At 37.4% G+C, this 15,700-nt stretch overlaps 1 protein-coding gene across 1 annotated transcript in view; it reads right to left on the reverse strand.

The window, feature by feature from the left end:
* The window catches only part of LOC108804841 (metabotropic glutamate receptor 8-like), a 786,696-nt gene that overhangs the window by 61,746 nt on the left and 709,250 nt on the right, over positions 1 to 15,700 (reverse strand). The window contains exon 9 of the mRNA XM_018576745.1: positions 9,513 to 10,448. Within this exon, the coding sequence (XP_018432247.1) occupies positions 9,513 to 10,448 (936 nt within the window). The remainder of the gene's footprint in view (positions 1 to 9,512; positions 10,449 to 15,700) is intronic.

The following is a 15,700-nucleotide window of genomic DNA, read 5'->3' on the forward strand; positions in this document are numbered from 1 at the left end:
GGTCATTCTGCATGGACATGCGGTGGTGCACTGCAAATCATGTAGTCAGAGGTGCTGAGGGATTGTGTATTGGGGTGCAATTGAAAATCACTGGCATCAAAATATGCTAAAGCATTTAACATGCTCATTCCTGGACTGGACTTGATCTGTAATTTTGAAGTTGATTCATAGCCTATCTTATCCACTTCTTCAGTCCTAATGAGTGTTGGGAGAATACCCCAACATTTATATCCACATATTTAACATAGACACCTTTGTGCATATAAATGCTGGGGAATTTTCTTAACACTCATTAGAATTGAAGATATGGCTTGAATAAGCTAAAAAAGTATCTTTGTCTTTAAAAAAACAACTCTAGTTTTGAGTGTGAATAACTACTACTAGCTTTACCATGACCTAGATATACGAGAACCTTCACAGATATACTTGTTGGCTTTTTTGATTAAGGAAAATTGCCAGAGAAAAATAGTCTAGGACTTCCTTTTCCCTTGTTTACTTTTTTTACCTTCAGGTTTTTTTCTCCCCCACCTCTTTTGCCCTGTTAACTTTTTTATGGTTAAATAAAGTTAATAAAGTATAAAGCAGAGTGAATATTACACATCAATACTACCTTTTAAGTAGATGTTCTGCATACAGTGCAATATAGTAAGGGAGATAATTTGTTTCACTTAGCCAAGTAAACATTTGTTCACTGTGAGCACCCAGTTATGCCAAGAGAATTAAGCAGTAATTTCCTTTGTACATGACTGGAAGTATGAAGTAAATACAGCCACACTGAATTGCATGAAAAATATACTACTTTAGTATATCAATCCTTCTAAATCACACACAGACTTTTTATAGTAAGTTTCAGATATTCACGTAACCAAGCAATTAGTACTTTATTACCTTTACTGATTCTATGGGGTTAGTTTGCTAAAGGAAAAACTTATCTCAGGTAAAGCTCTACTGACTTCCTACTTCCTCTACTGAAGCTAAAATAGTGCTTTTTTTAATTTTCCTTACTTATGATTGGGTATTCTTTGTTTGATTTTTCACAGCATTCACTAAGCTATGGTGAAATTTCCTTGCAAAGTGAAAATGCCCTTGCAAAGTGAACAGTCTAGTTGCCTCATGTTTAATTTTTGATTTACAAATATATAAAACCATGTAGTCATTTTATATATGGTTTTAATACATTTAGCATACTTTTCAACAATTATATATATATATATATATATATTTATATATGTATATAGTTATTGTATTCCTTGTGGATATTATGGGATATCAGGATGACCACAGAGTACTGAATAATTTTCCACAGACTCTGGACATCCACCACATCAGAATGGTATATGTACCAAGTAAACTTTTTTTAACAGATGCACAGTAAATATGAAATGTCCTTGATTTATAAAAAAGTGAATAGTACAGTAAGCAGTGATGTCCATGAAAGACGATGAATATTGCTTGACCCAATCCAGGCAATGTTAAGGTGAATCTTCCTGGTAATTTTTTTTTTAAATATGTTGACTAACTCACTGGTGTAAGTACAATGACCACCAACTCTATAAAAATGCACATTTCCACACAAAAGTTCTGCACTATTTTGACATTGAATCAACATAATGATTGCCACCTACATTCTTCACAATCTTCCCAGCTCCTTCTCCCATTGTCCCACCAAATATTAGGGGTTGCGTCACCAAACACAGCACCTCATTATGAAACATTCCTGAAGCCATAGTTGGCAGTTTCTGGGCACACATAAACAGCTCTATCATTGGTGTAGTTTTGTTCATGGCCTTCTCCACAAATCACTTAGCATCTTATTTTTGATCTTAATTATACTCAAACTTTGGTCCATTAACAATGTTGCTCAATGCTTTCACCACTACTAGTCACAAGATGCTTTATTGTTGCTGAATATGATTCCCAGTACTTTAGCAGTGTACTGTAGAAGAGCTGTTCAGAGACTTTGCCATTGATGGTCAGAATGCTTCTTATTTCAGTTAATCATCTTGGTACATGCATCAAGAGCAAATTGCTGTGTTTACTACGGTAGCTATCCTTTTTTTTCTGTTACATTGCAAAAACGTTTTTTCAATTTTTTACAGACAATTTATGGTATATCTGCATACAAAATCTATGCAGAAAAGGGGATGCAGAGAAAACCAACCATGTCACTAGTTCTATGCTAGCCTATTACATAGCATATGTAACCTTATGAGTTACAGTAAATGCATGTATAGTACACAAGTACTGTAATTAGCCAAAAAAAGCTTCCTAGGGAATACTCAATATAAGAGATCTACAGGACAACCTCAAATGTACACTACTGCTTCTCCCAACAGGAGCTGAAATTTTACTCACACAGAAGTTGCCATATTATATCTGCCCCACCATGTACTCTGCAAATACTTATTTGCGTCCACATTAATTCTGATAGCCTGACATTTCCACTACTGCACTTCACAAATTTGGCTTATGCAACTTTTCTGTACTTTCTTCCAATATCCCTGCATGTAATTTGTTTTGCTGGCTTCCCTGCCCCCACTGTGTTCCATTCCCTTCATTTCTGCACTTTCTGCTTTTCCTGCCCTGTCCTCTCTACACTTATCTTTCCTCAAGGTACAAACAATAATTATAATGATGAGACTCTCCACTATAACAACATAAAATTGCCACAGCTGACCTCTGTCCTGTAACCATATCATATTGTTTCCACTCTCTGTCTCACAGACTCTTCACTCACTTTCCACTGATCTTATTTTCTTCCCATAGCTACAGTGTATCAGAAGCTGTTCTCTTCTCTTTCCTGGTGTAGTCATACACAAGGAGCTGTGATGGCTCACTTAATAATATTCCTGCCTTGTAACTATCAGGTTCAGAGTGCACTTCCATATAAATCATATGTGTCCCAGGCCCTTGTAGGAAACAGATATATAAATCTGATGATGCTTGAAAATTTCAAGTTCAAGTCACAATGATTGATATATATATATAAAAACAAAAACAAAACGGAGTATTGTAGTATGCGATGATACCTTTCTTATTGGACTAACAAAATATTTAAAAGACAAGCTTTCGAGAGTTAACCTCTCTTCTTCAGGTCAGAAGCAATACTAATCAACATGACAACGTGTACCACTTAAAGCAAGAGAAAGTTGTTAAGGAGGGGGGGGGGTGAGTGGGGTGTCATAAATGTTGGACCCGGGAGTAAAGAATGTACGCAGTAAGCTGATCCCAGAAGAGGAATGGACACAGAATGGCGCAGTACAGTGCAAAAAACCCGCTGCAAACTTTGCCAACATATATGTGACAAGAATACAGCGAGTCACAACAACAAAATGTACACCATTAAGGGATCATACTCATGTACATCTGCTAACGTGGTTTATATGATACAATGTTCAGCATGTGACAAAGGCTGTTACATTGGGGAAACTGGCCTTAAGCTGCATCTCAGGATGAACCTACACAGGAGCTCGATAAAGAACCACAAAGAAAATGAATATTGCGCCCCAGTAGGACATCACTTCTCCCAGAAAGATCACTCCATCCAAAACATCAATATTAAAGTACTGAAAGGGAATTTTAAAAGCTCTCATGAAAGGAAAACATTTGAAATAAAAATTATTTTACATTTCAATTCCATAAAGGAGGGACTTAATGTAGATTCTGGTTTTCTTACACACTACCAGAATTTTTTATGAATACACAGAACATAAAAATATTCATGTATGTTGTATATCCCTGATCTGTGCAGGATTTATTGGTCATCCTATGTTTATTTGTTCTGTGTTCTAGTTATCAGGATACATTCTTTACTCCCAGGTCCAACATTTATGACACCCCACTCACCCCCCCTCCTTAACAACTTTCTCTTGCTTTAAGTGGTAAACGTTGTCATGTTGATTAGTATTGCTTCTGACCTGAAGAAGAGAGGTTAACTCTCGAAAGCTTGTCTTTTAAATATTTTGTTAGTCCAATAAGAAAGGTATCATCGCATACTACAATACTCCGTTTTGTTTTTGTTTTTTTATACATCTCTACTGGACTAATACAGCTTACCCATTTACATTATGTATAGATATATCTATATATAATTTCTTGTTTGCTCATATTACTAATACATTTTACATTTAACTAATTAATTATGGAGTGCAATACTTCACACATGTTATTGTATCTGTAGAGCAAGACTTCTTCCATACCAACCTCATTATTCATATACTATGTTCAATGTACAGTATAGGATATCCTGCCACCCTTATCTACCTCTTTCCACCACGCACCTCTTGTGCCATTTCATGAAATACACCATACAAATGTATTCCTGGTTTGAGGTGGGAACTTAATCATTCTTCTATCCCAAAATCTTCCTTTTGAAATGAACCATTCCAGAAGTCAGCATAATTTGGTTAATTTTACTTAAGGGTAAAGGTATATTGTATTCTCAGTGAACACATACAGTATTCAGGTTGTTATTGCATTGTTTATCCTAAAATACATTTTGATATGCTTTTCACATTTCATGGGCTTGTTTGTTCCATATATTCATTATTGTATTTTATATAGAGATTATACATGTATAATTTCATAGCATACATAAAAATCAGCTTTTAAAAAAAACACATATCGATAGTATTTACCTTCATCTGATCTCTTTTACATGTTTAGTTAAGAAAAAAAAAGATTATATATTCCATTAAGGAAGGACAAACATATCTTATAGAAAATTAATTGAATGAATACACTAGACATAAACCTTGATGTGATTAATTTGTTCTCCACCTTTTTCGACCATAAATAGTTGTCATTTGCTTGTCGCTACAATAACAACAACCACCTTCAAAAGGTAGACTGACAACATGATGACCCATCATAAAAATATAAATTATGCTAATTGTTATGCTAAATATATGTTTAGATAAAGATTATGATTATTTTAAAATCTTAAATGCTTTCTTGCTGGGATGACAAGAAAAAAATATGGATCTGAAGTCAAGCAAGTGCATGCACTAGTGTAGAGAAATACATCATTGTAAGCTAGTCTGACAGATGAGATCTAACATGCTTCTGTAAATATCTGTCACTCTTAGCACAATATAAATAAAAAGTGCCGTAAAACAAGTCTTATATTGATTGTGGTGTGAGCTTATATTTGCAACGTTTGCAGCCAACTAGGACTCGCGCATGCGCAGTTTGCCGCGATTTCTCGCGCATGCGCAGTTTGCCGCGATTCATGCGGTTAACAACCGTGCCTTTACACGCGGATGCCATTAAAGTTAATGTGCGTGTAAATGCAGGCGTCCCAATACTTTTGGCAAAATAGTGTGTGTGTATATATCTATATCTGTAATGGATCCCCGCAGAAGCGGTAGATTACCAACACGGAAATGCGCCATAGCGGCGCATAGGAAGTGACATCACTGGCCCTATATAAACTAAGCAACAGTACCATCATGTTTCTGGTTTATCATCAGCTAATCCTTGTTCCTGTGTTTCGTGATAACTTGCTTGATTCTTGTGACCCGGAACCAAAACTAAATTTTCACTCTTCTGTGTAATGTTATAGAGGGGGTTTAGGAGTTGTGTTTACCATAATTAACACTCTGTGCAGTGGGGCTACCCCCACACTGCAAAATTTAAGTGCTGTTTTTTTCTAGGTGACAAAAATTAGGAAGAAATACTCACCCAATCCTTGGTCCCATACACCAGTCCACGAGGCCACTTTTCTCCCAGGCTTTGGCAGTCTAAGCCACGCTGATGTCATCATGTCTAATGCAGTCTATTAGGCAGCCGAGAAATTAGGAACACCTCTGCTTAGCGGCCACTTGCCACATGGCAAATCACTGCAATTTGCTGTGTAGCAAGTGTGAACAGGCCCTAAAACAATTGGGTGCATGCATCACAAAGGGAGAGGGAGGGTGCAATTTGGCATCTTCACCCTGGGTGCTGGATGACCTTGTCCCAGTGCTGATTGTCATGTAGTTTGTCAATCAGTGCCTGGCCACATCTAGCCCTCTTGCTATCTGGATTGACCACACTTTCTCTGTTGTGAAACCCTCCCTCTGTGAGCTGCAGTGCATGGTGGGGGAAGTGTGAGACACAAATGAAGGAAGATTTGGCTTATTCAGGGAAGGTAAAATAAAACTGTGTTTACTTTTTAAGGGTTGTGCATTACAAAGTAACTGGATTTGGTACTTGTTTTGACTGTCATACAGGTGGGACATTGTAAAAGGAAACAGCTTCTGTTGTATTTGTCTTCAGAAAACCCTAAATAAATGTGTATTAGTTAAACAAATATTTTATTTTTGTATAAAAGATTATATATAGCTAGTTAAACAATTAAACTGTTTAAAATACATATAAATTAACTAAAATTAAATAGACCCCAAACTGTTATAGTTTCTCTTTAAGTTCATTTGCAACAATGCTTTTCAGAAATAGCATCTCTGAAATAAAATATATTTGCTACACAATGCAAACCTAAAGTGGAACTAAGCTCAAAAAGTGAAGCTTTGCTATCTTATCGGAAACATCTAATTGTGTTTAACCACTTCAGGCGGGTTCGTGTAAATACACATCATCTGCTTCAAGTGGTTATAAACATTAGTACACATAAACAGAATATAATACAATTTTTTTTAGAAAATTGAAACAATCTAAAAAACAATGGGTATTATATTCTGTTTATGTGTACTCATTTTCATTTCAGTGTTTTTTATCCTAAAAATACTGGTTTGATAAACATTTGCGTAAATACTGTGCAACATAAAAAAATTGAAACTAGCATTTATTCATTCTACATGGTCTCTGCTTTTAGATAATATATATAATTGTTGGGGGTTTTCAGCTGTTTTCTAGCCAAAATTAATGTGTTTGCCTATTTCTGCTACCAGAGTGACCACCTGCATACAGAATAGGGTTGTCCCATTTTCTTCAAGCCAAACCCGAATACTTTAGCGCCTCACAGCAAATTATCTGTAAAGTATACACTATGCATATATTTTGTGATTAACTAACATTGGAGTTAAAGGAGAACTATGGGGTCAGTGTTTTTCCCCATAGTTCTCCTTAGGGTAACGGGAGGACACAAACTAGCGTCCTCCCGTTACCCTAAGCTCAGTATACCGCGAGCTGTATACTGAGATGCCGCAGCCGGAGCGGATCACGACTTAGATGACGGGATCCGCCCAGCTGCGTGAGTGACAGCTGGCTCTGCCTATCTAGAGGCAGAGCCAGCTGTTCCCGCCCCCTCCCCGTCCATTCCGCCAGTCAGCGCTGGCAGATCGGAGCGGGGAGAGGGGAATCCAGCCCCTCCCCCTGTCACAGCAGAGAGCCGTGACAGGATCGAGAGGCGAGCGAACCCGGTATGTGTTCGCTCACCTCCCGATCTACTGAGCCGACCTGTGACAGTCTCATTGTCACAGGTCGGCTAGAACTATGAGGTGAGTGAAAAGCACTCACCTCATAGTTCTCCTTTAATCACAATGTATCACAAATGATATGCAGTTAATCACAACTTGCCAGTGTGCCACAGGTCCCCAGATATGCATTCTGTACATAAACGATGCCCCTATAAGATGCTAGTGTGCCACAGGTCTCCAGATATGCATTCTGCACATAAAATATGCCAAATAAAATGCCAATGTGCCCAGAAGTGGATTTACTCTACCTGCTGCCCAAAGGCCAGGTTCCGCAATGTGGCCTAAAGCACATTCTGTACATAAATGATGCCCCTATAAGATGCCAGTGTGCCAAAGGTCCCCAGATATGTACTATACAAAGCATTATATACCTGCAGTTCAGGTCCTTTGAATCCACAGTTAAAAAAGAGCACAAATCTATCAATCCTCAATCTGTGTTGTACCAGGTTATACAGGAGTCACCTATGAAGCAAGTAAGTCCACCACACAACTAAAGATTAGCAGTAAACACAATATTGTTTTTTTAAAACAAAAAAAAAACAAAGCTGGCTATCACTGCATAATCATTTTTTCAAAAAGTTACATGTAAAAGGAAGAAATTGGTTTTTAATGTATGACATGAGCAGCACTAAAATAGGTGAAACTGCAAAACAAAAATTACCCTTTAATTAGATAAACCTGCTAAATTTGGAATACATGGAGAAATAGCTGGCCCCGCAGATAAGCCAAAAATGCAATAAACTGTAAATCTGATAGTGTTAAGATAATGTAACAGTAACCGTTCTATATACATATAAAGCAGAAAACCTTTTTAAAGCAAATGTCCAGACAATACCCAAGATTGCATCCAAACCTTCCTCTAGCCGTCTAGAGCAGGGGTGGCAAACTCCGGCCCTCCAGCTGTTGTGGAACTACAAGTCCCTTGAGGCTTTGCAAGATTCTCACAGCCACGGGCACGACTCGCAGAGGCAGATGCATCATGGGATTTGTAGTTTCACCACAGCTGGAGGGCCTGAGTTTGCCACCCCTGGTCTAGAGCATGCCCTGGCATTATTTTTCCTTTAATTTGTTCCTGTAGCAAGAAACACATTTTATAACTCTCAGTGACATCATCACCAGGTTTGTAAAATGCTTACAGGAGTAGCTGTGGGGAGCTCAGGTCTTACCGACTTAGACATACCTCCAGAATTACACCCTTAAAAGCCCTATTCCTGTACCCAAAGGAGTTGATTTAATAAAGTAGTATAGAATGTTCACTTTGCAAGTGAAAATCCTTTGAACTTAGTGATTGAAGGGATTTCATCAAACCATATGCGAGCAGAAGTCTTCTTCTTTAATTATTATCCTTGCACATGATTGGGTATTCTTTGCAAAGTGGGTTTTCTCTTAGCTTAACCTCATTCACTAAGCTAAGTGAATTAATTCACTATGAAAAGTGAGCATTATTTATGCCTTTAGAATATCAACCCCATTGCTGAAAATATGTTTTATTTTAAAGGAACGTATACTGGCTGCACCTAAACTGCTTCTCTCTAAAAGAACAACTAATACAGTTTGGGTGACCTGGGCATTCATGTTTTACATGGCATCTACTACTAGTAAATCAACTCCAGCGTGTGGGCAGGCTTTTGGAAATTATGGCAGCAGCACTGCTAGGAAATAAATAAATGTAAGCATGTGGATTGGGAGAGAAAAGGGTTGGGGATAGGCAGAGTTCTGTAGTCCAGCAGACAGCACTGATAACACTGATGAGGATTTCATAGCTCAAGCAAGAGGACACTAGATTTCTGGCAGATCAATGGGTATTTGTCTGTACTTTATCCATTTTAAAGGAACAAAACATGGGGAAATGTTCATGATTTGAAAATATGTAATTTGTTTAAATGTTACCCTCCAACAACATTTAAAGGAAAAACACAAATTGTTAAAATAATTAAAATAAAGCAAGTGATCTTTGTTGTTAGTCACAATTCAAAGTGCCCTTTATGAAAGATACATAATAATATATCATACCTTGCTGAACTAGATTTTTTCAATAATGTTTACGCAGGTAAAGTAAAACATGTGTAGATACTTATTCTTTTTGTTACTTACCCTTTCTGCTGATTGTGCTGTTCCAAAAAATATTGGAATAAATGCTAACCAGATAATACAGGTGGTGTACATTGTAAATCCAATGGGTTTGGCTTCATTAAAGGTTTCTGGCACTCCTCTTGTTTTAATGGCATATACAGTACATGTAACCATTAATAGAATACTGTAGCCCAAGGAGCAGATTAAAGAAAGTTCTGAAATGTCACATTTAAGAACACCTCTGGAATTATCCGGGTCAGGTGTTCTTTGCTCCCCATAGTCTACTATTACATGGGGTGGGTCTACTACAAACCATATGAAAACTCCAAGCAACTGAACCGATATAAGACTGAACGTAATAACCAGTTGAGAGGCAGGGCTTATACATTTAGGAGCAGTTACACATTTCTTTCCTTGCTCAAATATTCGATGGATCCGGTTTGTTTTTGTGAGCAATGCAGCATAACTGAAACACATGCCAAGCCCAAGGAATATACGCCTTAAAGAACAAACCACCATATCAGGAGTTCCAATCATTAAAAAAGTGATGGCATAGCACAGAAAAATCCCTGTGAGTAACACATAGCTTAGTTCACGTCCAGATGCTCTCACAATGGGCGTATCATTGTATCTTACAAAGGTGACTATTACAAATGTTGTTGCAACTATTCCCAAAATGGCTATGAAGACTGGAACAACCGCCCAAGGAGAGTGCCATTCAAGTTTGATAATAGGGATTAGTACACAGCCAGTACGGTTTGCATTTGGCTTCTGATCTAAAGGGCATAGTTCGCAGGTCAGCTCATCTACTTGGTAATGATAGCCTTCACACCGTTCACAGCTCCAGCAGCAAGGGACTCCTTTCACAGTTTTCTTTCTTTCTCCAGGCTTGCATGGCAGGCTACAAACAGATGCCGCTTGTGTATGTTCTTTGCTTGTCCACTGCATATCTTCCACCTGAAATAATGAAACATTAATAAACCTTCTGGAACATCCACATTTCTAATTTTAGAGTAGTATATACTGAAATAATTAGTCAAAACAAAATTGCAAAATTCTTATTATTCTGGTGCGTTAAAAAAAGAAATATTATGCAAGACATTCATGTAAAGCTGAGCCTGAGAGCAAGGCATATATGAAAACTGTACTTATGCAGTTTTATCAGTTTAATTAGCTTAAAAAAGCATTATATTTTGGGTGAATACTTACAAAAGCATACTGTATAATACCAGATGTATTAAGAACATGTTTATGTATGAATTTATGGACTCTTAACAGTGAAAAGCTGGCAGATATAGCCTAAGGAAAATCAGAATTATGTTTAATGTTCCATATCTATTTAATGGGAAAAACAACGCTTATGTAAAATTGCTACCTTATTGACAATGCATTTAAGAATATGGAAATGCTGTTACAATAAAGTTAAAGGGATCATTAAGAGCTTGGTTGTGCCTTTCTGAGTTTATTATGGGAGACAGTCTAAGACTTGTTTAGCACAGGAAGCATTGTCTACAGACACAGCCAAGCAACAGGGGAAAGGCACCCAAGCTCTCCCTCCATGAATAATTATGGCCATAAGCACAGCACAGTGGATGGTGTACTGTAGAGAGAGAAATTAATTAAGATTTAGCAATTGCTCTGGTGTGCATATGGATAGTCTCATTAGGGATTGAATTGTGAAGAGCTAGTTTTCATCCTATCAACAGAGTTACATTTACATAATTTCCCAAAATAAGTGTTTTTCTAGGAAATGTATAGGTGACATTAAAGTGACATTATTTTCTCCTCCATGAAGTAGGACAAGATAGGTTTAGGTAGAATGACTAGGACACAATTATACACTTTTTCCAAGATGTGTGTTTCTCTATGGAAAGGGGAAGTGTCAAAACACTGACACCACTTTCCCTTCCATAAAAAAATATATGTTTGCTTTAAGAAATTATAGGATGATATTATTGGCTTGAGTAAGATATAAGTTGAGAACACATCTGAATTCACCTCACATCACTTTTAAAGGAAGTTAATCCCCCCAGTGATTACAGGGGGTGTGGGTTTTTAGAAACATAAGTAAAGGGGATATGTGTTTAAATCAAAAAAAGTTTAATGTGTGTGAGAGCTCATTAGAAATAATTGTTTTCATCCAGAGTGGAGAATTAAAAAGCTTTAAAGTGGGGAGGAGGACAATTCCATATCAATGCCCATGGTTTTGAAATAGAAGGACCAACAGGCTCAAATAGGTGTGACGATTAGGTGTCCACAAACATTTGGCCACATAGTCCACCTTTGACAGAAAATAGAGACCTCATGTGCTCATGGGATGTTACAATGATAAAATCGACTTTGTACAACATAAGCATATGATTTGGAAAACATGCTTGTTATTAAACAGATCGTTTCATAAACATAAGAATAAGTAAATCAGAATAATTACACCATTGTTAGGCCCTTTTATATTAACACTGAAGACTTTCTAGTAGGAGGGACATTTGTTTTTAGATAATTCATAAACTTCAAAAGAGACCTCAGTGGAACAAGGACTTGTACAATTCAGATTTATTTTTCTTTAATTACACTACAGCCACACTACACTATAGAATGAACATTAACAAAGATATTTAGAAGATAAATGGTAGCAGTTATCAACATATACACAGAGAATAAAAGGTATAGCAGGAACACATGCACACTATCCGATAAAATGTTTGAAAGGAATAATACAAAAAGTGGGGAAAAACGAGGAACAACAATCCTAAGGGGTCCAACAGAGTTCGCTTCGTTACTCAGTTCAACAAAAGCTACAAAACTATAGAAAGAATCATTCAATAAAACTGGCATATTTTGCTGAATGACCCAAACTAGGATTTGTCTTTTTTGTTTGGTGGGGTAGTAAGAAACCGAGAGAATGCTTGGTGGAGTTTTTCTTTGGGATAACCTTTCTCCTGAAACTTAGCGCTGAGGTGTGCGTCTAATGTATGAAAATCCTTTCTTTTGGTGCAGTTCTTCTTTAATCTATAGAATTGTCCCTTGGGGACATTGGACTTCCATAGTGGGTGATGCCAACCATGGAAGTATAGGTAAGAATTGCCTGCAGTTGGCTTAAAATGATTTTTGGTGACAATACAATCCTCTTTGTGGGAAAGCTCTTGATCTAGGAAGCACAGGTGGTCTTGGTCAATCATAGAACCAACCATAGAAAATTAGATGTTTAGCGAAAGGATTAAGGTTCCAGATGCGTTGGTTTTCCCAGTTACCCATTGTTAGATTTGCATAGCTGGGAGAATAATTTGCTCCCATAGCTGTGCCATGGAGTTGTAGAAAAAATTGATCTAAAAAGGAGAAATAATTGTGAACTGGGTGCACTTGCTAATAAAACATGCCTGCTTGTAGTTTAATTCTGTGGACTGTGCAAAGCAATGGTTTAAGGTTTTGGCAAGTAGGGTTAAATCATTATTCGTAAGGCTACAGTTGGATAGATTAAAGATCTTTACGGTTGAGTGTTGGCTAATGTTCTTTTTTTGCATGTCTTAGGCTGTCCTCCCTGTGTCCCCTTCTTTTTTTATTTTTTATTTTGGTAAGTTTGTGATGACCCCATCTAAAAAAGTAATCTCTTCAGTCTGTGTGGTGTAGGCATTCTTCAAGGGCCCTGAACTGAATGAAGCTATCGGAGGTCATGGTGTGATGGTGAGATGCTGTTGGGGCTATCAGATCAAAATATACACATAGCAGACATTTACATAGATATGACTTTTATAATAAATACAGATGTTTCATAATGTTTTTGATGAACCACAGAAAAACAAACAGCCTATGTCCATAAATACACAATTAGCTTCAGTAAAATGTAACTAGCCATTAAATCATGCATACATGATAATCTTTTTAGACTTGTGTAAACAACATGTTTTCTGATGGCATAAACAAACATAGTTAAATCCAGAATGAAACTAAATAGCTACTGGATTTACATGATGAACTCGGTCTGGTACATATATTTAGCGACAGTTGTACATTTAAACACAACAGGGGTTATTCACTGAGCTGCCAAATGATTTAGCCGAATGTTTGGCTAATCCTTTGACTCCAGAATTCCTTGTCAAAAAATGTCTTTTGACTTTTGTTAATTTAAAGGATTTTTTTCATGGTGTGGTGTTTTTATTTACTTTTTACTTAACTCTGGGGAATGAGTAGGCTAATAACTACCACTTACTCCTTCACAAGGGGGGGCAGGGTTGTGGGGCAAAGGCCCTTGTCCTCATCAACATGGGGACAAGGTGCTTTTGCAGGGGTCCCCCCTGAAAAAGCACCCTCCCAATGTCAAGGGCATGTGGCCTGGTATGGTGCAGGAAGGGGGGGTGCTCACTCATCCCCCTTTCCTGCTCTGCCAGGCCACTAATCGAATTAAGGGTCTGGTATGGGATTTTCCCCCTTTTTTGGGTGTTGGGGTCCCCCTTAAAATTCCTACCAGACCTAAAGGGTCTGGTATGAATTACTAGGGGCACCCCATGCATTTTGGTTTTACATTGGGGTCCCTCCCAACAGTCCTACCAGACCTAAAGGGTTATTTAATATATTTTTTAAAGTAACATATTTCATTCTGTTCGCTACCTCTAAAGGTAGCGACCAGAATGACCGAGCTGAATGCTGAGCTGACAGTTTGGCTATTCACTCTCTGCTGTTCGGCCTCTATGAGAATAGGGGTGAACAGTAGGGAATGAACTGCCGAGCGTTCGCCTCAGCCGATCCAGATGTTGCATCGGCTGAGGCGATCAGGTTCTTCCCTTCGGTTCTGCCGAACGTGCTGAGGGTGTTCAGCCAAACCGAAGGGAGTTGAAGAGGGCCAAATGCAACTAATGTACAGCTACAAAAATAGCCGTACAGGGCTGCAGTGAACTGCCAAAGAGGCTTCAGCTCCCTTCACTTAGGTTCGGTTATTTATTAGGCTGCCTTCAGCAGCTTAGTGAATGAACCCCTACATTTTTAGATTTACATATTACAATGAGCCAAACTATAAATCATTAAATCGCATCTCCTACATGGATCTGGATATTAGCACAGGAAAGTTAAAAGATTGGAACAGAAATGCCAGTTCAAAATTATATGTAGACAACTGAATAATGCTATTACCTATGCAGTTACACAAGGTAATATTGATAGAGTAGTCAATAATTGTGTTTAAATTAAATGACAATGCTTCAGTGGAACCTCATTTTTTTCCCATATATTTGCCAAAAGATATTCAGACTTTTATAACTTAGCATAATGAAGCTGTGTTTTACTACACAGGTACTACATCAAGTCACGAGTGATTAAATCATATATCATCATCCTTGGATTTCCAATCTTTTCACATAGAAAACAATATCCCCACTTTATATCATATTCAGAAATAGCAGAAATTTAGGGTGAATGATGTATCCATTTATTAAATAGAAAAAACTGTAAAATCAATAGAACAGTGATGATACACTATAATTAGACCTAAAGACACCCTGCCAGAAGTGTGAAATACATTTGTAGAGGTTCTGAACCTAATAGTGTTTCATATTTAATTACATTTCTAGACATCATACATAGGCAATAAAAAGGGTTTCTATATTTATTAACCCCTTCGTGACGGGAGACGTACACTGTACGTCCAGCCACAAAGGGACCAAATGACTTGTCACGTACACTGTACGTGACGGGTTATTTGCTTCTTTAGAGAATACAATTTTTTTAGCTGTGCTGGTGTTGTAAAAAAAATACTACAAATCAAAACTGGGAAAAAAATGTTTTTTTTAACGTTTTTTTTCTCTTTTTTTATATTTTATTTGTCCTAAGTGAGGCGTTAGACACACATATGTGATATAAATATGTAGCCCTATCTGTCCTCTAAAAAACAATATATAATATGTGTGGGTGCACTTTGTAAGAAAGTATATTACTGACGTGGAAGAATCACACAGCAAAAATGTCAAAAGTGTGTCAGTCATTTACGAACAGAAACTAAAAACAAGCTCAGTCATGAAGGGGTTAATTCGCTTTTTAATACTTGAACAAGGTCATATACCATATTCCTTATTCTAATACTAATTTATATAGGGGTCTATTCACTAAGCTGCCGTAGGCAGCCGAGTGAATGACCGACCTGAAGTGAAGTGAGCCGAACACTGTTCGGCTATTCACTTCAGGCTGGTACGGCTGATTTTAGCTGCATATCGGCCGAAAAC

This window comes from Nanorana parkeri, unplaced genomic scaffold, assembly GCF_000935625.1.
Source record: "Nanorana parkeri isolate BGI_ZX_2015 unplaced genomic scaffold, ASM93562v1 scaffold75, whole genome shotgun sequence".
NCBI lineage: Eukaryota > Metazoa > Chordata > Amphibia > Anura > Dicroglossidae > Nanorana > Nanorana parkeri.